The sequence below is a fragment of the Seriola dumerili genome, unplaced genomic scaffold, assembly GCF_002260705.1.
Source record: "Seriola dumerili isolate Sdu_G_001 unplaced genomic scaffold, Sdu_1.0 BDQW01000044.1, whole genome shotgun sequence".
NCBI classification, from domain to species: Eukaryota; Metazoa; Chordata; class Actinopteri; order Carangiformes; family Carangidae; genus Seriola; species Seriola dumerili.
The window spans coordinates 5,169,452-5,194,498 of NW_019174299.1; the positions used below are offsets into that span (position 1 = coordinate 5,169,452).

General features: G+C 45.2%; 1 protein-coding gene across 1 annotated transcript; it reads right to left on the reverse strand.

Moving 5' to 3' along the window:
* Window positions 1-25,047, reverse strand: LOC111217659 (synaptic vesicle membrane protein VAT-1 homolog). The gene is made up of 6 exons (XM_022739623.1): window positions 24,416-25,047; window positions 18,240-18,447; window positions 7,339-7,509; window positions 6,001-6,090; window positions 3,584-3,825; window positions 1-323 (listed from the first exon to the last, which is right to left on the reverse strand). The coding sequence occupies exons 1-6, from the start codon at window positions 24,839-24,841 to the stop codon at window positions 51-53; spliced, it is 1,410 nt and encodes a 469-aa protein (XP_022595344.1). The 5' UTR covers window positions 24,842-25,047; the 3' UTR covers window positions 1-50.

A 25,047-nucleotide genomic window follows, 5' to 3' on the forward strand; every position in this document is an offset into this window, starting at 1 on the left:
CCCAGGACACAAACCCCCAGGTGGTCTGCTTGACTCTCCATCCCTCCCTCTCACTTCTCCTCCTTCTTGACCTCTTCCTTCTTCTCTTCCTCCTTCTTCTCCTCCTTCTTGGGCTCTTCTTTCTTCTTGTCGTCCTTCTTCTCCTCCTTCTTGGCATCGTCCTTCTTCTTGTCATCCTTCTTCTTGTCATCCTTCTTCTTGTCCTCCTTCTTGTCATCCTTCTTGGGCTCCTCTTTCTTCTCCTCCTCGGGCATCGGCTCCGTGGTGAGGATCATTTTGCCGATGTTGTTCCTCTCCTGCATCTTCCTCATGGCATCGCCCACCTGCAGGGGAGACGAAAGGAGAGAGACAGTTACGTAAGGAAAGATGAAAGAGCAAAGGGTGAGAGGAGGGCAAGGAGGATTTTAAATACACCCATCATTGAGAAAAATCTATTGAGAGCAGCAGCCAGTTTCTCTTCCACCAACACATTTCCACAGCACTACAAGCCTCTCTGCATTCTGCGCTTATTATCTTTTTTGCTACCACACACCAGAAACAAATCTTCCAAGCGGGCACCCCTCAAATATTAGTTTAATATGCAGCATATGGGAAATTACATTTGTTTAGACGAGACTTTAATAATCTTTGAGAGGAAATGAGATTGTTTCAGCAGAGAAACAGGAGGATGACAAAGTAAATGGAGGGAATAACACAAACAGATACTTCCAATATTAGAATTTATTAAGTATAAATATAATGACATTTATTCCCATTATTTAAGATTATATGTAGGCAAGAGATGGAGGAGGCACGATGCAGAAAGTGAGAGCTTGTTTGAGGAAAACTGTGAAGGTGCAAAACAAAATGAGACATTTGTTTCTATCTCTTCTGAGCTCAGATAATCACATGCTCACAGAGCTGTGGCTGTGGACCCGTAGCATGAATGACGCAGGTGATGTTGGTTCTGAGACCCCGGTTCGATCCTGGTCTGGCTCTGGGGTCAATTTTAGGTGATGGACTTTTTAAGAACTGCTCTACTTTGAACGCTTATATCATGATTTATGAGAATTGTTGCTGCTGTGATGTCTTAACTGAATTTGAATTGATTTAATTTTCTTTTCACTGGGCAGACTCACTAACAAGGCAAATAAAATGATGATTATAATTGTATTAACTTTTTTTCTTCCCTGTGATGTGAGGAGGCCGTTGCAGATGAATTAACCAATAAACCACAGCTGGAAGAGAGTGTTTCATCACAGGTGAAGCCCCGGGACAGACAAATCACTTCCTGGGTTAAACTGGTGGTAAAATCAGAAGTGGCTAATCCACTGACCACAGTCACAATTTTGTCATAGTATTTTGTTTATAGTTAAAACTGTTACTGTACTTTTTGGCGACCCCCCAAGGATTGATCCCACTGAGTATCAATCCCAGCCAGACCAGCCCCACCCTCCTCTTGACCACCGAGCTCTGTCCACTGTCTGTTCCCGTCTCCATCGCCCCCACCTCCCCGACTCCCTCAGCCAATCCCCCTGTTTGTGCGAGGCAGGCAGACCACCTAACGACCAATGCCACGGCAACGGGGCCATCTCCTAGCAACGTAAAGCCTGGCTGAAACGTGGCCCTGACGACTCAGACACATGGGAAAGAGGGGGGAGTGGGTGTTGGAAGTGGAAGGGATGGTGGGTGGGTGGGGGGCGATGACGACAGAGGGAGCAACTGGTGTCCTTCGGATGATCGAGGAACACGCCTCAGTGAAACTGAAAGGGAGGGAGGGGAGGAGGGAGGGAGGGAAGGGAGGGAGGGGTGAGTCCCGGAATTATAAGAATCATCTTCAATGTGAATGAAAGTCACAGTGAGAGCGACTGAGGCCCTTCTGACGACTCCACCCACTTCCACCCTTCGCTCTCTAAGATCTGTCAGCCTCTCTCTGGCTCCCAGGCATCTCTGGACTGGAGTGTGCTATTTGCGGCTACAGACATGACCGTTGTGTTATCCTTGTGGGTATCAGTGCAGATGTAGATAATGAAGAGAAACCAGGGGAAGGAGGGATAATAATGCTAATTTACAGATATTGCCCAAGCATATTTATTGATTACTGGAGCAAAAACAAAGAGTGACAATGGAAGAGACGCTGTGATGGATGGGGGCAGGGCGTGGCATTTGTAATAAGTCATCTAGTATTTGATTTACTATCGCCCAACAGCCTTTTGTGTCTGCTGCTACTATGAGCATCAGTGTTCGCAGACATCCCCCAAAAGCTTTTACACACCAAGCCAGAGTGAGATATACCTTCCTTTCCCCTCTGTGTTTCCACCCTCCTTCAATGTCTCTTTTTCATACATCAGGGCCCCTCCCTGAGACAGACGCACACACCGACTAAAGGATGTCACCATAGCAACAAGAGAGAAAAAGCAAAAAAGATGCACTGTGAGGAGGGAGAAGGAGAGAACACAGCGAGAAGGAGAGAGAGTCAATAACCTAAAGACAGAGAGAAAGAGTCTGATATGAAGAGCGGGCAGATGGAGGGGCAGAGAAAGAGCGTCAGATGGCGGAGAAAGACAGCGGGTGATTCTCTCTGGCTGCAGCCACACAGGCCAAAAATACTGACCAGCTCCGACTTTGACAACAGAAGATGTCAGCCTCTGACTCCCTTTCTCTCCCTGTGTTTTTCACACTCTCTCTATTCATATCTGCTCGCAGTGTTAATTTTGTCAGCAACAATCTGACTCTGTCTGGCTGGAGTGAGTTACGATAGAGGAGATACAGGGCTTCTTGTGGACAAACTTGCTGAATGTGAGTCTTATTGAATCTGGGCCACACCCAGCTCCTGCAGATCCCCACTACCAAGCGCACAGACCCACCTGACGTTCACAGTCATTCTGGGCCGGAGGCACGAGGTGTAAAAATGCATGTCAATCATGTGAATAATGTAAATGCAGCCATGTCACAATGAATCATCTGGTCATTCAGGCTGAGGTGCACACGGATGCGTTTGGTTACACTAACAACCAGGCATAAATGGATCTGAAATTCAAATACAGAGGCCCGCTGTTGGAAATACACCTTTGGATGGATTCAACCTAAGGGGACATAAAAAATGGCAGCTCAAACAGTCATAGAGGCAATAGAAATACAGTGAATAGGGTGGATGATTAGGAAAATATAAATTTTCTATTATCATGATAGTGATAAATATTGTGACATAGCAAATTGAGCTGAAAAATAGTTTATAGATTAAATAAACAGATAAGATTTGTTTTTGGTTCAATTATAAATACACTTTTATATTCGTAAAAATACTTGTATATTCACTAGTGCCAAGAAAGAGTCCTCCTCAATGATTTTCGACACTGCCTGCATTGTCCTAATGAAACCAGAAATATTAAATGGATTGTGATCTTGGTAGAAATGATGAAGTACAATATCGTTTCACTGTATCTATCATCATATTCCCCAACGCTGGTTATAAAAATTGCAAATACTATACGAGATAATGCAAAAAACATTATCTTCATAGGGCATATAGAGAATTTAATCATTCCTGACACAACCCACATAAGAAACAATAGTATACATGGACAAAATGGAAGACACGGACCTGCTCAAGATGCCAAGTGGAGTCGATGCGGGGCTTGACCTTGCCCTGCTTGTAGAGATCCAGGATGGTGTTCATGGCCTGTGTGATGAGCTCTGTCTCACCGTCCAGGTAGCCCAAGTGGAAGCCGCACACCGACTTGTTGCCCTGGATCAGGCTGAGCGTGTGGATGGAGAACTGGTGGTACCAGTTCTTGGCCACGGCGAGCAGGTTCTTCTTCTGGCCTGCCAGCATGTTAGCCGTACCTGACAGAGAAGATAAAGTCTGGATGCCTGGGAGATAAAGTCTGTCGAAGACAGCGTGTGCAGGTGTGTCTTCTTATTTTCAGGTAAATTCCTAACTCCCTGTCTATAACTGATTTCCTAATGATGCGTTGTTTAGAAGTGTGATTCATCTACTATCAAGTTATCTGCCCCGACTCCCACTTTCTTCTTTTCCTTCTTCTGCTCTGACCTCACCCACTTTCCCTCACCTAATCACCTGCCTTCACCTGTTTTAGTGGTGAAACAGTCACTTGATTATTTGATCGATGAAAAATAATTGACCGAAGTTATTTTAAAGGGGATAACTATATGTTGTTGCTGCTGCTGAAATCTGGTTTCTTGCCGGGCCATTGTTGCATTTGCAAGACAAGAGGTTATAATACTCCCTCTGAGCAGTGCTACTTCTTCAGGGGAGATAGGAGGCTACAGTGAGTTGCTATTGGAAAGTGGCAAGACGGGCCGGAGCTAGCTGGTTAGCATGCTAACTTCAGTAGAAGAAAAGAATGAAGTTTGATGCTGATCTCACAACACTTCTTCTAGACTTGTAAGTAAAGCGCTGTTAATGCTAACGCTGGCTATGTAGCCATAACAAAAAAAATACTACTTCCTTTAAAGAAAAAACAGCCAAACATTTGCTTGTTCCTGCATCTCAAATGTGAGAATTTACTGCCTTCACTGTTTTATGTTATTGAATGTGTGTTGGTTAAAAAACTCTTTTAGGTTTTTCCAATTTTATGACATTTTATTACAATTACGACAATAATAGACTGATTCAGTATTTGGTGACATGCCAAATCAACATTAATTCCTGCCAAGTGCCTCTACTCATTAGTTCTGGTTTATATTTTTGTTCCACCTCTGTTCCCATGTACCTTCACACTCTCGCCTACACCTTTCACCCTGAAAACCACTTTAGCACCTCAGCTCTGACTGTCACCACATCACCTTCCCATCCCCTCCTCCTGTGTTCACACAGCCTCCTATGCTCTCAATGTCTCTGCCTCTCTCTCGGGGGAAACAGGGGACACAAAGCGCGCTCTGAGAGAAGAGAGGGACCCGGCCTGCTACATTCAGACACATTCCAGGTTTCGTGTGCATAGAACGCCCATTGTTCCGCCATGCATACTTCTGATAAGCTGGAAGAGAAGCGGCCAGCACAGAGGGACCGGGCGGGTAGGTTGGGGTTCTGTAGGGGTGAGAGCGGGTGAATGGGCGAGGAGGGGGGATTGGAGGGGGGCACCATGCTGGGTAGTGGGTTTTTGTGCAACATGCAAAGGCAAAGCCCTGTTCTCCGTGGATGCCGACCCCGCCCACTGTTGCATGCACGCTGGTTCCAGATTGGCATCGCAACAGAGCGAGCGTAAAGGCCTTCCCACGGATGACACACAGCACACTGAGGACACGGACCTCTGCAGAGAGGTCACACTGCCCACCAGGAAGCAGCTTTATCGTACGGCAAGTGTGGAAACCCATGACTATTTTATAGACTGAACTGATGTGGTCAATATTCTTCAGCTGGAGGGCTTTGCTAACAAATGCTTGTTATTTTGCAATAAATCACATGTAACACTGAGTAAAGAACTTCCTGTTAATCACAACAAGCAGCTAATGAGCCCCACTAAGGAAGAGCCTGTTCATGGGCATTTCTGTCTATGGCTGCTAGCTTGTGCAGGTAACTTATACAGAACCCTTGATGCTTCCTATACTGTGCAGTGCCGCCAACAAGCTTCATAAACCACATGTTTGGCTTTAGGTATTATCTACATAAGATGTTGTGGTAACTGTCAAAAATAAAACTCAAGTGAAGCTTGGTTAGAGAGGCACATCCAGCCTGAGGGCAAGTGCTGTTGGAGAAGACTTTTCATTTACAACAAATTTGCCTGTGAAAGTTCAAGCTTGATTTTTATTTGACTTTGGCGCAAAAAAGTGCTTCTGAATCTAATTATGTTGAGTGGGAAACAGTGGGGATTGGGGAAATTGGCAAGCAATCTTCCAAGTTGATCATTTTAATCACATTTACAGGGTATTAGCTCTTGACTATTCTTGCCTAGTGAGCTGCTGGACAAGCTGTCTTGTATCAGTGAGGATTCAAACAGAGCCGCTCCAAAACTACTGATGCACTCTCAGGTAAAGGATTTTTTTTTTTTTTAAACTTACCATAGGTAATAAGTTTGCCCATAGGCTTCAGCAGGTTGTAGGCCTTATGGGTGTCTGATCCTCCGAGAGGGTCCAGTATTATGTCCAGCCCTGGAGCAGGAGAGACAAGAAGTGGACAGTTATCACTGGTGTTAATTCAGAGAGCAGCCTGCCAAGTCTCCTCAGCAGCCCCCTCCGCATGCCAGAGTTCACTAGGAGTAGTGAGTGTAGCCAAGTTGTGCCATGTTTACATGAAGAGGAACCCATACGTATGCCAGGAGAGGAGAGGAGAGGAGAGGAGGGGAGGGGAGCGGGTTAGATCTTACTGGTTTTATGTTTTTTCATTCTTGTCACTGATAAAACAAGAGGGATAAAACGTCTCCCCCATTCCTGTTCATTCCATTCCTGGGTGGACAGAATAACAAACCAACCTCTGAGCAGATGGTAAAGCATGGCAACCTAACTATGAAGGTTTCTCTGTGGCTTATTAATGCCTGGCCCCGTAGACTCAACCTTAATGATGATCCTTTGTGCCAGAGGGGACTCCTCAAATTGGGCTACCCCTCCTCGCTCCGTTAAACCCTGCTTCTATTGATTGTGGGAGGTTCACAGCAGGACTCTGCCTTGACCGCAGCACAGATGAATTGACAGGGAGCCAAAGACAGGGGGAAAGGTAGCGAGCAGGGCTGCACATTGATCCAGGCTTCTAATTAGATACATTCTGTCTCAAGTGTCAGTTCTTGCCCTCTTCTTATCCGTCTCTGTCTGTCTCTCTCTGTGCTACAAAGAACAGAGACGGGTTGGAGAGCTGACTATGAAATGAGCCTCCAGCATAATAAGAGTCTCCGACACAGCAGTAGGCACAAGAAGAAACAGGAACTGGACGTTGCTTCATTTTGCTGAAAAGCAGCATTTTTTTTTTGTGTGGCCTCTTAGTGAGTCCAGGGCCAGATCTACATAAAACTCTGCAGATACATTATTGATGGCGATGTGAATCCAAACAGTCACTCCTTATTGCAATGAGTTTTGTTTGGTAGGGATAATGACTCCCTATATGGCAGCCAAAAACACACACACACACACACACACACACACACACACACACACACACAAAGTGTATGAAAATGGATCATATCACTGTCTGCACTTTATTCAGCACTGTTCAACAAATGCTGCAGTCACACAGTATTGCTCTGTGCCAGTGGGAATACATCGATCTGGACCATTCCTCCTATGAAACAATCTCAGTGCATATCACTGTAAATCCTGACTTGTATACAGTTTCCACTGGGCCATTTATCTAACATTATTTCCACTCGCACAACCCTGCACACACAAACTGATGGCCAAGTGTCTCACCTTTGGGACTGATCTTGCGGACCTCCTCCACGTAGTCCTTGGTGCGATAGTCGATGGCATGCGTGACTCCGCCCTGGCTGATGGTCTCATGCTTGCTGGCCGACGCCGTGCCGAACACAGTCACATCCTTCACCGTCTGGCACAGCTGGGTGGCTGCGATACCCACACCACCTGATGGACGAGGGGTCGGGTTAATGCATGGTCATGGTTTTGTTTGATTTCTACAGCAAAGACCACTGACAAAAGATGAACCGAGTGCAGTTGTTGCAGGCAGCAGCGAGAATTCCCATCCCGCATGTGTTTTCTTTGGCAGGTAAATGTGATTTACATTATTTATTGTCCCGAACAAGACAGCATGGATGTGTTTTGCTCAGGGGTATGTAAAGAGCGCAATGAACACAATCAAATTACCCCAGCTGGCCCTGGGGAGAATAGACACCCACACACAGATGCACAGACACACACATATCGAACTCTGGAGAAAGTCGCCATTGTAGCTCAAATGACACATCTAATTTTTTTTTTTTTTTTTGGCTCCCTTATTCAAAACAACCTGCCTAGAATTCCACTGGATGAAAAAATGTAGCTGAAGTATCTGTTTTGTTAGGAAAGGAGAACTGGAGGACATTCTATCGCAAATTACACAAACACAGCTCCTTGTGACCATGCCAGCTGAAAACTCAATGTGCTACATTGTCCAAGATAACTTTTAAAAGACAACATGCTGTAGGTCTGCGTGCTTCAGTGGATGTTTGGGATATCTGTGTTTGCGTTCGCTGTATTTGAACGTGTGTACATAGTTGTGGCAAATGCCTCAGCCGGTGTTTGCTGAGGCAGCCGGACCAAGAAGTAATAGGTTACTGATAAGCAGTGGCTCGTTTGAAACATGGGCCGACTTGAGGACTTGAAATGAAAGGCATCCATAAAAGTCTTTTATGCCTGGCCGAGTTAAGAGCAAGTCTTATCTGATACCGGAGAGTAACGCAACACAAAGCAATATGTGCATTTAAATAACAGCCATTTTAAAAAGTGTGGAAAGCAGAAAGACATACACACACACGCATGTCGGAGAAGGTCTTTCCATGTTTTGATTGTGCAAAAGGATCCAAAGAGGAAGATATTTTTCTAATTTGGTGCATTTCAGATTTTATCATGTGATGTCATTCTGAAACTCTTCTTCCTTTGTCCTTCTAAACTGACAACACACACTTCTTCTATGGTCTGTTTTGAGTAATTGGGCCAGTAATTGCACAATTTTTCAAGTAGTTAATTTCTTTCATGATGTTTGATCATGTACATCTACTAGATATCTTAATAATATCTTGTAGTACTACTCAGTAGTGTCATGTCTTTATATCAGCTGTACGGGCAGAACATTAGATGACACAGATGAACCTCTGGTCCCTTCATTTCTGCATGAAAATGATTCGGAGCCAGCAAACTACCCAAATAACACAATTTCCTCAGTGACATCCTGGCGTTTGCTCTCTGAGGCTGCATTATCACATGAATTCAGCAGTGACACAGGCAAAAAAAAAAAAAGAACTATCTAAAAGAATGATCTAATGATAAGATTAAGGCCAATTCAAATAATCCTCTTTATTAATCTCTGACCAGATACGAGAGAAGGTTTGTTTCAGAGCTTTTTGAAAAAAAAAAACCCTCTGAGCACTTTGTTACAAAAAATGGTCCCTAGATTAAAAATAAATGTAAAAATGATTTGAACAGACCCCTTCCCCTTCCTCAAGTTCACTGCAAAGACCAAAAAAATCATTTCTGATTTGTAGTTGGAGCCCGCGTGAGACGAGCAGACCGCTCTGCATCACTGTAATCACGCGTGCTGACACTGAGGCGACGAGAACTCATGAGAAAACAAAATCAAGCTGTTGGATGTGAGTGCTGTGGCGGCAGCGTTACAGCAGCACACCATCTCTCCTTGTCCTCAGTGAGAAACCAGGTTTGCGTTGCCAAGGAAACCTCGGCCAAATTGCCGGCAATGACTGAGCAGAGGGAGCCATTTTGTTTCATTGACTGCTCTTCCCCTTGAACATGTAGGAGTCATTTGACGGCAGATCACAAGTTTGTCATTAGTTTGTATTTGACAGACAGAGTGTCTCGTTCCTCTCGGCGGACAGACATCCACCTGTGAAGATGTGTCAGGGCTTGTGTATATTCAGGAGTAATTTACTTACAGTGACATGTGATGTACTCATAATGTAACTGCATGCATATTTCTCCACACGCAAACATATTTTTAGACACGTAAACACTACAAGCAAATACACATCTGTTTGCCTATGACATGTGCGGTTTAAGTACACAAGTGAATGTTTGTGTGAGGTCTGAGGGCAGAGAGAGAACAAAGTGAGAAAACGTTGAATATGCATTGTTTGTCTTTGAGAGCTGTTTTTCACTAAGAGGCTCCGCCACACAGTAGCAACCCTGAGATACAGGTGTGAAGAAGTGTCCAACAGGATGATGCATCCATTAAGCCGGGCACTCACATATTAATATTTAACCAACGCTGCTGTCATAAACACAGCGACTCCCCCCTCCTGTGTTTACTCGATGAGGTCAGTGAGCGACGGGAAAACAACCACCGCAGAGATCAGTCTTTGTTCTTATCATATTGCTTTTGTACTTAAAGAAACAAATAGTTTCTTTCCCATCAAGCCTTGAATCATTGGTGAGATGACAACAGAACAGAACAAATTCCATTTATATAATCTGATAGATTTGTTTTTTAAAAATGTGGGTGTGTTAAATTGTGTTTGCGAAGAGTTATTGCGCCCAGAGAGGAAGAAGGTGCCTGATTTTGAATCCGCTAGAACAAACTCCTGATCTCCAATCACAAGACTGCTAAGCTGTGCCAAGAGCCCCTTACCGCACCCCACCTCATTTCACAAATACACACACACACACACACGCACACGCACACGTCCATACATATGTAGACACAGATCACACAAGAGAGTGGAGCGCGGCTGCAGCCTTGAACAGTCCTGAATGGCTGCTGCTGGTTTCTGCTAATCTTCACAAATATGCACAGAGATTACTTATAAACTTTTATCAACCCAGTGCGTTGGTTCCTGTTATTTCCCTGGTTTCCTGATTTCTTTCTGTATAGCTACCTCTTTAGACTGGAGTCTTGTCTCTAGGTAGGGGCAGAGTGTGATTTAAAACCATCCACAAACACTTAACCACTGCACGGGGAAGAGAAAGCAGCTTAAGCAAATTCTTGCTGCTAATTGCATTTGTTCTCCTCAAGATTCATTGAGTTGTTTACACTTGTCAATTAGGAAACGTCCAAAAAAAAACAAAAAAAAAACACCTATCTGTTTTGTTTTTCTCTCTCTGGAGAAACAGGACACACAGCAGGGTTTTGTCTTCTCCCTGAATCCTTACATACTCACATTTTGGCACAAATTGCACTTGGCTTCCATAACATGACTGTTAGCAGCGAGGAGGAATTTTCCCCCAAAACACAGTGGAATCCAGACTGACACAGAGGCCACTGTTATTGCTCCACACCCAGCGTTCAACAGCAGGGGCGGGTGGGGACATCTGAAATGTTTTTCAGATTCATGAAAAAATAATGGGATGGATACCACGTCTGGCTCGTCCTCATTAATACATCTCTCAATCTACGTCCTCATTGGCTCGCTCGTGATTTTCATCGAAATAAAGACGATCTCACGCCAAAGCACATCTCAGCTGCAGCGGCCTGGCAGTGATCTCAGGTGTTAAGTGTGGGGCGGGGAGACACCTGGTCGCCATGAGGCTACCGTCAACACCAAAGAGAAGACTGGTCGCTGAGCTCCATGTCGTTTCCTTGTCTCATCTCTTCTGCATTGATCTCCACGTTTTCCTCAAGGACTCTTGTCTTTCTTAACCTATCATTAGCTTGTGGTGAGACAAAGTATGAAATACAAATGTGAACCTAAGCATCTCTTTTTTTTTTTTTTTACCCAGACCGGCTGTGGCGGTGTTACAACATCAACAAACTGAACCGAATAAATGAACATTTTATTGCCTGAGTAACAGAGTTCAGATGTGAGTCCTGTAACGGTGATAGGGGCTGTGGTTTGGTGTTTGTGAATGTGTACTCTTGAGGTATTACTCTGCATTATGTAACCTTGGTGTTTTTCTAGGATGACAGTGGAAGCGTGTGTGTGTGTGTGTGTGTGTGGGCTTTAACAACAGTGTAATGTGCTCTCTCTGATGGTGAATTTCTCTCTGTGCAGCAAAGAGGAAGCCCATTTTTAGGTCCTGAGTGAGTGAATTAAGGAAAATAAAAAAAAACATCCTTTGCTTGTGTGTGAAGGTGGTCCCTGTGATTTCCTGAGTGGGGATTCTCACACTGCTCACTAACACAAACACAGCACACAGAGAGACACACGATATGCATCCTCATGTACAGACACAAAATATTTTTCTGTCATGAACCACTTTCTTTTAAACCCGTCTGCAGAATGAAACACGAGCTGGTGCACACACTCACCCTGTTAAGCCACAAAGACTCTCTCTCTCTCTCTCTCTCTCACACACACACACACACACACACACACACACACACACACAAACAGGTGTCCTGACACAGGTTTCACATACACCTGTGACTGCATGTGGTGGTTAGGGCAGTGGTGGGGGGGTGGGGGTGGGGTAGATGGGGTCATTTGTCACTGCGGTGATGAGAGCGCGAGCGAGCGATGTGATTGGCGGGTCGGGTTGGAGGTTGCCCTGGTTTCCCTCTCCTATCAGTGCAGCTGATCTGCCGCCGGCGATGCCAGGCCCGGGGAACACAGAGACGGTTCACCCACACAGCCCAGACTCCCGCTTAGTGGTCAGACTGAATTAGCATTCTCTAAACTAGGGTAAGACCTCCCGAGCAGACAGACTGAGGTGGGGGTGGGGGTGGGGTGGGTAGTAGAGAGGAGAGGAAACCATTTTCAAGACACATCAGACTTTTATCGTGGCTCCCAGGAACAATGGATCTATAAAAGTGAGAGATGTAACTACACTTGAGCTCATGCTTAAATAGCAAGGGGCTTTGTCAGCTGGTGAATAATGAATGAGAACAATAATCTAGGAGGGAGTCCTGGGAGAAATAAGATACAGAAAAATCCTTCTTTCCTTATAGCTCACTAATTTTTTTTTTTTTTTTTGCAACAATCCTTCTTCCAAAACATTCTCTGGCTTCTCATTTTTCAATCCCATCTGTAATCAGCTGTGCACTGAGGCTCATAACGCCTGAGGCCCTGCCTACAGGTCTGACAGCAGCCATGAAGATCTACACCAGGACCGAGCTCTCTTTCACCAAAACCAAGAGATCCAGCCACCTGTTCTTCTTACTTTAAGCATTAACTGCAAACCTCGAACAACACGCACACTCCTCCGGGCTTGTGGCACAGAGACGGTGTGTTTAAGGTCTTCACTCTCTGATTTAGTTCATTGAGTTACAGAGTTGGGAGACGGGTGATTTCAGGCATCCAGGGTTCAAAAAGTTTTTGTTCTGCAGAGACAGTGACAAAAAAGAGGTTGGTACAAAAGATGAGCAACTGTGAAACTGAGAAAATACCTGTTTTTTTAAAATCCTGTTGTTTGTACCTCTAGACAGTTTCAGATGAATTTGGCAACTATGACTCAGTGTTTTCCTCCCAATTGCAACAACAACGTTTCCAAAGTATCCATAAGAAGACATATTTGTGATTTTAGAAACCCAAAACCATCTCAGTGTAGTTTTACATCTCCTCTCTCAGGCTTCTCTCTGGAGCTCTAGTAACAACAGGTCGGTGAGCCAATCAGAGGTCATGCTCTGAGCCTCTCTTCTGTTTGGCTGACTGTTTTCTGAGTGATCCAATAAAAATATAGCAGATTTCGAGTAAACACACATAAATCCAAATCCTGCAAGGTTGGATGGTGGGTCCAGGTGGGCGGGGCTTGGGGCGTGGCTGAAAGTAGTGACTCCTTTGTTGTGACATCACAGAGTTCCAGAAGTCCTGACGGCTGGTTTTAAGGCTCAGTTTCTGAATACAGGCTGTGTGCATTTCTCTGTGGACTGAGGCTTTGATACTTTCACAATAGAACCTTCACCTGCTTTATAATCAAAGAAGACATAGAAATCTACCTTTATACAATATGGGACCTTTAAATTATCCAGGATCTTTTGATATTGGAGCACACAGAACAAAAAAAAAACTTTAAAACTTGAATTTTAAAGTGCAGAATCTGCAGTTTGCCATTAACAAGGACTTGACCTGTCCACTGTGGCTGCTGTCACTCATCACTCTCACTTGCAGGAGCTGGAAGCCTCACACATCAAGTATTTCCGGAGAATCCTCAGTGTAACCTGGTGTAACTCAGTCCCATACACTGACACTCCAACAAGAAGCAGCTGCACAAGTATGGAAGCCACCGTAATTGGCTGGTGGGGAAAATAAAAGGTTTAGTGACGGCCAGTATAAACGGCGCTCTGAGGATGTGTGGAATCTAGCACACAAACCTCAAACACACGGCTGTGGAGCTTTATGAGAGGAGATGATTGATAACATCTGACATTCAGTAGACCGAAGCACCTTATGGTGCTATTAATGAGTATGTTTTCCTCCAGTTTGAATGAAACCACAAACTCTGGCAGCGTTGGTGCCGAAAAGTCAAAAGGTGACTGAGGCCATGAAGCAAAATCATCACATAAGTTGATGACACAGGCTCCTGCAGCACCACCTAATTCATATTATGCATTCCACATCTGCAACACAATGCATGACACTTGACGTTGGCCTGAAGTCAGTGAAGATCTCATAAATAAAACCGAGGTGGACGTCATCACTGGAAGCAGCGGAGCCCCATATGTATGCAGGAATGTGTAGTGTGGGTGTGGTGGCGGGTTGGCTGGCCAGGGTTCATAAACATTAGGACCAGTTCAGGGAGAGGTCAGAGGAAAAGCTGTTGGCCGAGCACCGTGGAAGACCCACGAGATACAGAACATCCAAATGTCACCAAACTTCCCCCCGCCCAAGCCCTCTGGGGAAAACAAAGGGGGAAACGTGCGCACGTTCCCCGATGACGAGGGCTCGAGCACGGATATGGCGAGGTCACGCAGAGGGAGCGGAGGTTACGGAGGGCCGGAGGGGGAGGAGGAGAACTGGAGGATGCAGATGTGCGGTGGAGAAGAGAGGCACGATGGGAGGAAATACAACAAGCTATTGTTTGGAGAGGGGAGGACAGGAGCGGACCCACGAGAGAGGCAGCTGAGGACTATTCACCAGAGTTTACTTACACACACACACACACACACACACACACACACACACACACACACACACACATACATAAAAGCATGACCAGCTGATAGACTTTCACCACTGGTCATCTGATCCTGGTGAGTAAAGGTCACTACACATTCGAGGAAGTCGTGTTCAGACATGAGAATGGCGCTGATCCTCTCCTTTAACTCTTATAATATACTGTGAATAGAAAAATAAATGACAACATTATCTATTGATGACAGGACTATATTCTGCATATATCTATAGAAATTTCAATCCCTGTTGAAAATGATGATGCATTAAGAATATTGCTAGATTTTCTAATTAATTAGAGTGAATTATCTGTCTAGCTGCAAGTTCCAGGGACTTTGGGGACAAGGTAATCTAAAAGTAATTGAAAGGAGGCTGGTTATTTTCCTAAAGTAATTAAATCAGCGGATTATTATGAGAATAAACAGGTCAACTGTGAGATGGGTCAAGTGAGGATGAGCCCCCTCAAGCATTTACTAGAAAGATTCACTGATGAAAAGATTTATGACAGTGGAAGAAGAGAAACTGCTCTGCGGCTGTTTCGATAAGAAGCTGTCAATCTCACACGGGCCTACGATAAAAATCGCCATTACCTAACTGAACCCTGCGACCGAGGGTCCGCGCTCTGCACCGCCGCTACTTCTCGGCTGTGCAAACAAGCCCAGTTAATCTGGTGCAAAAGCTCACCACTGTGTCTTTGCTCAACTCAACATGAACTGGTCTAGCAGGAATGCAGTGTTGTGAGGAGACACAACATTATCACTGAGTAGCTGAATATACGGCTTCATATGCAATTGTCAGTTGCAAAGACTTGTGAGACAGTCTGACGAGGTGAAGCAGAGCCATTTAACCACACACTAATACTGTCAGTGGTCGGATGGGGGGGGGTTCACGGAGCTGTGGGCGGGGTTGAGTAGAAACAGACTACTTGTTAATTAATGTTTCATAATCAAAACACAAAAAAAACGCTTTGTGTTCTGACGTGTTCCTTAGAATTGATTTTGACACCAAAAAAGGAAAACTTCAGAAGTGGAAAGAGGAATTTCAAGTGAGGTAACAGCGGTGGTGTTCCACATCTTCATGTGACACATTACAGCCAAACAAATGATGTGTGAATGGGTTGGTTTCAAAGTAACTGCAAGTCATCAGAATACATGGTTGCAAAGAGCACGGCCAGGATTCTCACGAGGGGCAGCAAGATAAATCTGAGGAGTCATGAGAGAAAAACTTAACAGACAACACAAAACTATTTATTTTGTTTGCTTTTTTTTCTTATGAAATACTGAAAGGCTCTAAAAGTTATTTTTAAGCCAAAGATTGAACCACGCCCTTTGGTTACATTTATTCAAGTGTGCAACTGACAATTATTTTTATTATCTTCTAATTGTTTGGTTCATAATGTGTAAGAAAACACTGAGAAAAAGCCCATTACAGTTTCTGAGAGCACTGAAGTCTTCATAGTGCTTGCTTTGTCTGACCTGCTGTTCAAAATGCAAAGATATTCAACTGACAGTGATGTAAAAACTGCAAAACCTCATATGTGCAACATTTTTGCTTGATATAAAACTTTTTAACTGATTATCAAAAGTGTTAATTGTTAAAAAATAATTTCATTTGATTAATAGATTCAGCACTATATTGCTGATTATAATATTGTGGAAATAAAAAGCTCCAGTACTGGAATACATTTAATAAGTAATGTGCAACCCTGGCTGCAATTTCCTTCACAATATAAAAAATATCAGACAAACAGACTCACACAGTCACAATGTTGTTTCCTCTCTCTCTCTCTCTCTCTCTCTCTCTCTCTCTGTCTCTCTCTCTCTCTCTCTCTCTCTCGCTCTCTCTCTCTCTGGGCCTGTCACAGCAGATACCTTTGATCTCTCTAATCAGAGAACATCAGGAAGAAATTTTGACAGACTCAGAGGTGGGACTCCCTGCCCCCCCTCTACACACACACACACACACACACACACACACAGACACTCTCAGCATCCAGCACCATGTGAGCCATGCAGCCCAGGGAGACGGTGCTCAGAGAACAATGTGCACATCTCACTCACTGGTGACACCTTTTTCGCGAGAGGCATTACCGTCATGTGCGTAGCTATTACAAAGCTTTGAGGTCTCGGCAGAGCAGCGCTGCAGAGCGTACAGTATGATAATTATTTACACATGCGGAGAATGACAGAGAGCAGGCGAGCAGACTGTTAAGCAAATGTTTTTGTCATAGCCTCAGTAATGTGCTTTTACAATCCTGATGTCCGGACAGCTGGCGAGCCGAGACTGGCAGCCTTCCCTGAGAAACCAGAGACGCCGCCTCCACCGAACCAGCAGGGAGAAGTGTCTTACACCACACGTCCACAGCATTCCTCCTATAGCAAACACGCTCACAAAACCTCTGGCAGTATGTGTCTGTGTTCACAGGGATGAGTGACATCAGCTGGATGATATTGTGTGTACAAAAACATTTGGGATTCCTCTGTGACCGCCGATCCCACAACTATGAGTCTGTTAGCTGTCAGTCAGCTCTGGGGAAACTACATTTTAATGTTAATCTTTCGAATTCATTCATTTTTAGGATTATTGTGTTAATGCCAAGGGACACATCCACACGGGTTGGCGTTCTCCCAAAGCTCTCTGTCATTTTTTTTTTTTTGTCTCCTAGATAGAAAACAGGCTCAGGTTTCATTACTTGCTTACATCCCTTCGACATCTACACCTACTCACGGTCCCAAATGTCAAGGGATCTCTTTGTGACTCCCTTCGCAGAGAAAGAGTGGGAACCAGAGGAAAAGTGAGAGCTGCACACCGGCAGATAGCGAGAGAGAGAAACAGGGAGAGAGCAATTTTTCCTTTTTTTTCTTGGCTAATGTACTTCCATTCTCTCCAGCTGGCCTGATTGTGTAAATACAGCAAAATCAAATGCTCTCAGGCTCCGTGCATCACACCCCAAAACAGGTGCTTCTACTCCCTCAATCCCCATCTTTTTTCCCACCCACTCACGCTGAACTTTGACCTTACAGTCCAGGTGGCAGGTGCTCCAGTAATAGTGCAGAGAGTGCACTCGCTGAGCCATATCTTATACTAATGAACAATGGGACCTTCTCCAGCAGCCATAATTTATATAGAAAAGAATAGCATAAACAGGAGGCGCAGAGAGGGAAGGAGTCTGGTAAATATAACAGAATGTTTCCTCAATGCCACCACACAAGTTTGTGTCTTTTTGTCTTGAGCTTTTGCAGGGGATTTTTAATAGACGCTACTGTGTGACTCCTTAAGACAGAGAAGTTAGAGAAGCTGGGCTGACACTGAGATCAAACTGATTAAATGTGGTTTTCAGCTGCAGGATCTCAACATGAACTTATATTGGAACTTTGAGTCACTAACAGTTACTCATAGCTACTGCAGTAAACAGGAAAACAATGTTTGTTTTAGTTTTTGAATTAATTATTAATCAATTTATATTGAATCCACCCATCAGTGAAATTAATGACCTTTCATGGAGAGTGATGCATCCAACCCCAACCTGAGGCTGATGTAAAATAAAAGAGTTTATGTGTCCCCTGTGTGTGTGTATGCATTTGTATTTTGGCTCTGCACCTGCAGCAGAGTGGACGAGGACGCTCTGGTTGGGCCGGAGGTTGCCGAAATCAAACAGCATCATGTAGGCGGTGACGTAGTTGACAGGAAGGGCCGCTGCCTCCTCGAAGCTCATGCCCTCTGGGATGAGGAAGGTGTGGGTTGCCGGCACCACCGCCACCTCCTGCCAGAGCCCGAAGCGGTTCAGCACCATCACCTTGTCACCGACCTGGAACAGAAAGAACAGGGAGAATAAAGGTGAGGCAAAGGGCTCTCAATCAATCTGCACCAATTTACAGTTAATGAAAGCTAATGTCATGCTAATGTCGTGTTTGGCTCCAGTAATTTGATAAAACAGAAATTTTAATTTGATTAAAAAAAAAAAAAACATGTCCAAATATTGAGTCAGTGAAAACCCTTAAGCATCACAAGTTGTGCCAAAAATATTACAGTGTTTGAACAATAGCAGTCAGCTAATACTAATGGACAAATGGCTGAAATAGCCGGTTGACAGGCTGAGATGTCCAGCTTCAACCAAACTGAGCTAAACACTGACAGTTCAACTTGTGTAAAAATATATTGAAACATCCATTTTTATATCAGTAATAGTTAAAAAAAAAAAAAATCATGCACTTGCATCAGTGGTGGGTGGTAAATGGCTGAAGGGGTGCTTGAGTTCATCTGACCGGGACAATGACCGGGCTACATCTGACACAAAAGGGTTGGGAGCCACAGCTCTAATGCACCGGAGAAGCAGTGAGATATTGGACTGTTCTGTAATTATCCTCTTCTAATTTGTACGGGCCACATGTCCAACAGTGAAACTGGGTTATTACTAAGCCAAGGCTAAAACTTTGCTTTCTATAATTATTTGTTTTTGGAAAAAGGAATCAAGTCCTGGGGTCAGAGCTCAATCTCCGGTACAATGACAGCATAGGGATAACTTAGAGTTTAAGACCACTTTAAAAAACGAAATCCTACAATATCTAAATCAATAAATGAGGATCCACTGACGGTTCAGTGCCCCAGGAGGTTTCACCACCAGAGCCTGATGTAGTTTGGAGCATCCCTCCATCTGCAGCCTCACAGTTTCTTGTTTCTTTGGCAACATGATAAGAGCAGTGCAGCAGGAACAGTGTGAATGTGGTTTATTGTTTTGCTTACAACAACGGCAGACATGCAAACATGCAGCCACCTTGTCCAACAAACCTCAAACAGTTTGCTCTTGAAGAGTGCAAGCAAACAGGGAGAGCGATAACCCACAGCAGAGTGCGGGTAGTAACCAAGGCTGCGTTGACTTTATAGAGAAGCTAATGTGTTTTTTTTTTCTCTCTCAGCTGAAGTTTGACCATAGCAGAGGCGTCAGAATCTCTCTTCATGTGATAAAATATGTGATGATCATCTAAGATTTAGCCGTTTCAATGCTTCAGAACCACTGTTGTGACAGTGAGGAAGCCACGGGCGTCATTAAACACGCTGCACGTCCTGATCTCCACGTTGTCATTTTCGGCTCCAAAACTATCCTTATCAAAGCAGGATCCTTCGATACACAACTGTCTCTTTCCAGAAGGACGAACCCTGATGTAAACTTCCCCCCCAGCGCTCTAACTAACCAATCAGGAGAGCCCACTCGAGGAGCACAGGAAACAGAGACGACTGCAGCATTATAAGCCTCTTCCTGTTTTCTTCCTCCCCCTTATCCACCTCTCTTGACACCGCTCTCCCCTCCCGCCCCGTTTCCATTCTCCTCACTTTTTCTCTTCCCTTCTTTCTCTTTCACTTCCTGACTGCTTTTCCTCTTACAACTTTAGAACGTCTTCCTTCCCCTTCTCCGGTCTCATCCTGTCTGCGCTTCGTTTTTTTGCCGCCTTCTTTTGACGCGCCCTCTTTCATCCCCATTTCTTCAACCTCCGCTGTCTCTTTCTGTCTTCACCGTCCTCTTTCTTCTTTCCCTCGCGAGGAGTGTCCCGTATCCCCTCTTCCTCATCAGCGAGACAGGACAATGGGGCCCATCTTCTCCCCTGGCTTCTCTCCACTCATCAGAGTCCCTGCCAGATTCTTCCCCATGGCTGAGCATAAGACAAGCTCTCTCCTCCTGGGAACAAACCCTCTCTACCCGGGCCTCTCTAATGGTCTGGAGGGAGCCATGCGCCTCGCTGTCTATCCACTCCAATTAGAGAGATCTCCCTCTCGCTTTCTCTTTCATACCCGCATCTTTCTGTCTGAGGCCGAGTCATTCGGTTTATTTCCAAAACTGTACGCTCACTTTTTCCCCGTGAGCCACTTCTCTCTCCTTCCCTTTGTTATCCATGCTGACTCTCCCATCTCCATCCCCTCTGTTCTTTTAGTCTTCAAACTCATCAGCCTTGCTGGTTTAATTGGGGGTACAGTGTGGCACAAATCGATAGATGGAGGAGTTCAGGCTTTTACAGGAAACACACACACACACACACACACATACACACACAAACACACACAAACATGACTCACACACCGCATTCAAATGCATCTGCAGCTATTCTTCCATGCCCACGTAAAGCATGAGAGTTACTGTCAGTCACATAGAAACTGGTTAGGAACATTCAAGGCCAAGCCAACGAAGCCTTGTGACACTTCTGTTACAACATCTTCACAGTGTGACACACAAGCGCGTCTCGCATTTCCTTTCTGAGCCTTCACGCATCGCATGTAGTCAAGGCTGGGGTCATGGGTGCAGAGGGGAGCTGAACAAAGACACTTCCAGTTAACTGTATATGAATAGACTTAATCAGACGGTGATTCAGTTTTGGGGCATGTGGGGCCTCCAAGTCAGCTGCTTTGTGGCTTTGGAGATTTGATGATCTCAGCAAAAAATTATCAGGGAAAAAAGAAAAAAAGTTGAGTCAGGTTGAGGCAGAAGATGAAGGTTAAATATAACACCCACACAGCCCTCATGGCACCGGTGAACATAATTAAAAGAAAAGATAATATCTCCCTGGTGTCAGTGTAAGTGTTGCTGTGCTTTATCACAGTTTGTATGATGGTTAGATGAGAAGCCACGCCCAGCTCGCGCAACATCTGTGACAGGAGGACCCACATGCTGCTGTGCGCAAAATATCCTGCAAAATAGAAACATCTGATTTTCTTCTTTAACCCAGCAGCTTATGGCCAAGTGTCAGCAGGCCATGTAGAGAGTGAACGCAAGTGAAGGGGACATGCAGGATGGAAGAGCAGGACAGGGAGACGTCCCGAAGGACAGAGTGGTATAAAATGAGGGGAAGGAGAGTGGATGGCATGAAAGAAGGGATTCACCCACAGCACAGTTGATGGAGGAAGAATCAAGGGATTATATGAAGGAAGGAGAGATAGATAGAGAGAGGGAACGAGGGATGGAGGAAATACCAGACTGACAATGTAGGCCAGAGGGAGGTAATTGAGAACATATGGGTCAGATCCTACCAAAACTCACAGAGAGGAGAGAGAGCATGAAAAATGAGAGGTCTGGAGAGGAAAAAAAAAAAAAAAAAGTGCTGATGTTTGGTGTCACAGGAGCTTCGCTGTGATTTGTGATGTTTCCCGTCTTTCTTCGCTTACTCACTGTTATACTTTCCCCCCCTGCACTCCCTCCTGGGTCATTTCGGGTGAGCTCATTGTAGTAGCTATTACTTCACTCAACTTTATTGTCCTTTTAAAAGGACGCTTGTTTAGCCGCAGTTATTGGAAGACTCGCCTCTCAAATGTCTCTCATGTCTGTGTGGGAAAGCAGCAGGCACTGACATCGGAGAACATTAGGTTTCAGAACTGTATTGAAATGTCGAAAAGATGAAATAAAAATCAATCACACTTCGCCCAGCCACTGATGTTTATGTTGCACTATCTAATTAAATGGCATAGCTCTGAGCAAACATTCAGACACACCCATTATTGTATGTCTTTGAGTGCATATATATGTGTGTGTGTGTGTGTGTGTGTGTGTGTGTGTGTGTGTGTGTGTGTGTGTGTGTGTGTGTGTGGTAAACAGAGGCAGACTGGTGAAGCTGCAGCGAGTGACTTGCCTCCCAAAAATCCAGTACCATCAGGGTCAGCACATTCCCTCTGAGTTAGCTGCCAAAAGATCTCAGAGATCTCCATCCATTAGCAAGATTGGCTCTTAATTTTATAAGCTGAGGTATACAAGAGGGGTGTGGAAGTGTGAGGCCTTGATGGCAAGCTGTGTGTGTGTGTGTGTGTGTGTGTGTGTGTGTGTGTGTGTGTGTGTGTGTGTGTGTGTGTGTGTTGTGCTTGACCTTTAAATCCAATCTACATCACCGACAATGTGGAAAGAAGCAATCAAGTATTTTAGAGACACAAGTGTTTTAACCTTCTGTGATCCCTGGCTGACCCATCACCAATCACACCCCCATTACTCTGCACACTCTCCACATGGATCCGCACTTGACAGACACATGTGCCACTCCCAGCCAGATGCACCGATTCTGCACTTGCACCGCTACATGTGATCAGCGCGCGCGCGCGTGTGTGTGGGGGTTTATGACTGATGTGAGAAAATGTGTAACAACAAACGGCGTGAGTCAACACCGGCTGATGTGTTAACATTTTGGGCTTTTGTAGCTTAATTGTCTTACCGAAGGCGTTGCCTTGGTGATGCCATGCAGCCAGTGTACAGACACACACACACACACACACACACACACACGCGGGCCTGTGACTCATCATGCAATGCAAGAAATCGACAAATAATCCTCTTTCGATCAGCACATTATCCTCGTGGCTGAACATGAAAGAAAAAGTCTAAGTCATTTTTATTTGATTGTTTCTCTGACTTGGCTTAATTGTGTGTGTGTGTGTGTGTGTGTGGGGGGGGGGGTTGAACTTTAAATCGCAACATATTGATGACTGTATTTTTTTTTTTACACAACCGATGCGATTGACTCTCTGTTGACAAAGAGGACGAGTGATCCCATCTCTCATGCCATGCTGTCTGTTGCGTCGCGCCTCGCCCTTTCCGCTCGGTGAGTCTGTGCGCCACCGTCGCTCCCGGTAACAAAAGGCGTCGTTGACTCCGCGCTCGCCACCGGTGTCAAGTCAGCCATATTAATAACTGTGGCTCGTCGAACTCTCCAAAATAAAAGTCCTTTATTCATCAACATTTTGGAAAGCGAGCGCAGCAAAGCATAGGACACATTGCTGTCATCCACAGTGCTATTTTTACAGTTGTACTTAGAGCCAAGCAGGCCTAAGCAGGATAAGGTACAACTGCAGACTACAGCCTATGTGTGTAGGCTTACTGTATTATATTTTTGCAGCTCCAGTAAACTGTATTACACTTTATCATTTTACATAGTCACCATTCCTTCTTGTATGATGGTTTTCATATTTTCAATTTCTCTTATTTTGTCGTCACAATAAGACAAAAAAAAACTCTTAAAGCGACTTTAAAGCTTTAATTTTGAAGGCGGAGAGTCTAATTTCCGGTTTTATCGTGGCTGTCTCTGGCTCACTTGACGCAGCTCTCCGCGCCCTGGCGCACATCAAAGCTCACGCAGCGTAGGTGCAGCCAGGGCGGTGGAAAGCATCCCACGGCTTTGCATTGTGCTTATTGAGACTTTAGATTTACAATACACATGTTGCGTCCATCTCCACCCCAGCAACTGTTCTGTCTTATACACGAAGTCGCTGATCGCTGCGCACAGGCAGCACAATCTGGAAAAGCGGGGAGACAAGAGGGGCGACACCTGCTGCTGGTTTCATTGTGCTCAACTCCTGTCATCTTCACACTTTGGCTTCCTTCTAAAGACATAAAACGCATCACGAACACACCACCAGGCTTTAACGCTTTCCATTTTGACACAGACAGATGCTGCCTCCTCCCTACGCAGGAGTGAATGAATGGATGAGCAGCCAAACGCATCAAACATCAACTATAAAGACAGTTTTAGGTATTAGCCTGTTTATGTGTTGATTATCTGACCCTAATTGTCAAGAACAATTGAATTAATTCAATCATGAAACTGTTAATGACAGTGCACAACACTGCTGCAACTGCCTGAGCAGCGAGCACAGCCTGACACGCCCATGTCCAGATGTAGCTGTTCAGCACCAAAGCGAAGCGAAACCAATATCCATCCAAACAATTAAACATACACTCACATAAATATAGAATAGTAAAAGGTGACTTAAAGTGGGAAGAAAAAAAGCAGAGAGTCATGAGTTCTTACTTTTCTGTCTGTCACTTCTTCCCCTACAGCCTCCACCACCCCGGAGCACTCCATTCCCGGGGTGACCGGCGGGGATGGCAGCCGGTCGTACAGCCCCTGTCTGGCCATCAAGTCGGCGAAGTTCAGCCCGCAAGCCTTGACCCGCACCAGGACCTCACCGGCCTTGAGCGCCGGCTTGCCTTTCTTCACCTGCAACTTCACTTTATCATAGCCCCCGTAGCCGGTGAGCACCAGAGCGCGGTAGGTGAACGCCTCCTCCTCGGGGACCTTCTCGGTGGTCGCCGCAGGGGTAGCCGCTGCTTCGGCGGCAGCGGCGGGAGCGGACTCCGTCTTGGGCGACTCGGTTTTGGGCTCCTCCGCTGGTTTGGTCTCCTGCTTCTGGTCCACGGCGTTTTGCTGCTGGGCAGGTGCGTCCTCTCCAGACATTGTGCAGGGAGCTGTGAGACACTGGTGAGTCTAGGAAAAAAATACTTAGAGCCTTTTCACTTCTTGTGCTTTTGTTGCCGTGGACGGGCGTGTTGTGTGGCTGCGTCTGCTTGCCTTTGCAAAATCAAAGAAAGTGCGAGAGTCAGAGCTTCTTTTTCAGCAGTCTTGCATGGAGACACAAACCCCGACCAAGTGGGCTGATCAGT

What these genes read in the sequence shown, in the direction of transcription:
- LOC111217659 (XM_022739623.1), bottom strand. Translation starts at nt 24,841, where the DNA reads ATGTCTGGAGAGGACGCACCTGCCCAGCAGCAAAACGCCGTGGACCAG. An exon ending in CCGCAAGATCAGTCCCAAAG is followed by an intron (nt 6,091 to 7,338) that starts GTGAGACACTTG and finishes CTCCTGCTCCAG; the next exon opens with GGCTGGACATAATACTGGAC. An exon ending in GGGCAAACTTATTACCTATG is followed by an intron (nt 3,826 to 6,000) that starts GTAAGTTTAAAA and finishes CTTCTCTGTCAG; the next exon opens with GTACGGCTAACATGCTGGCA.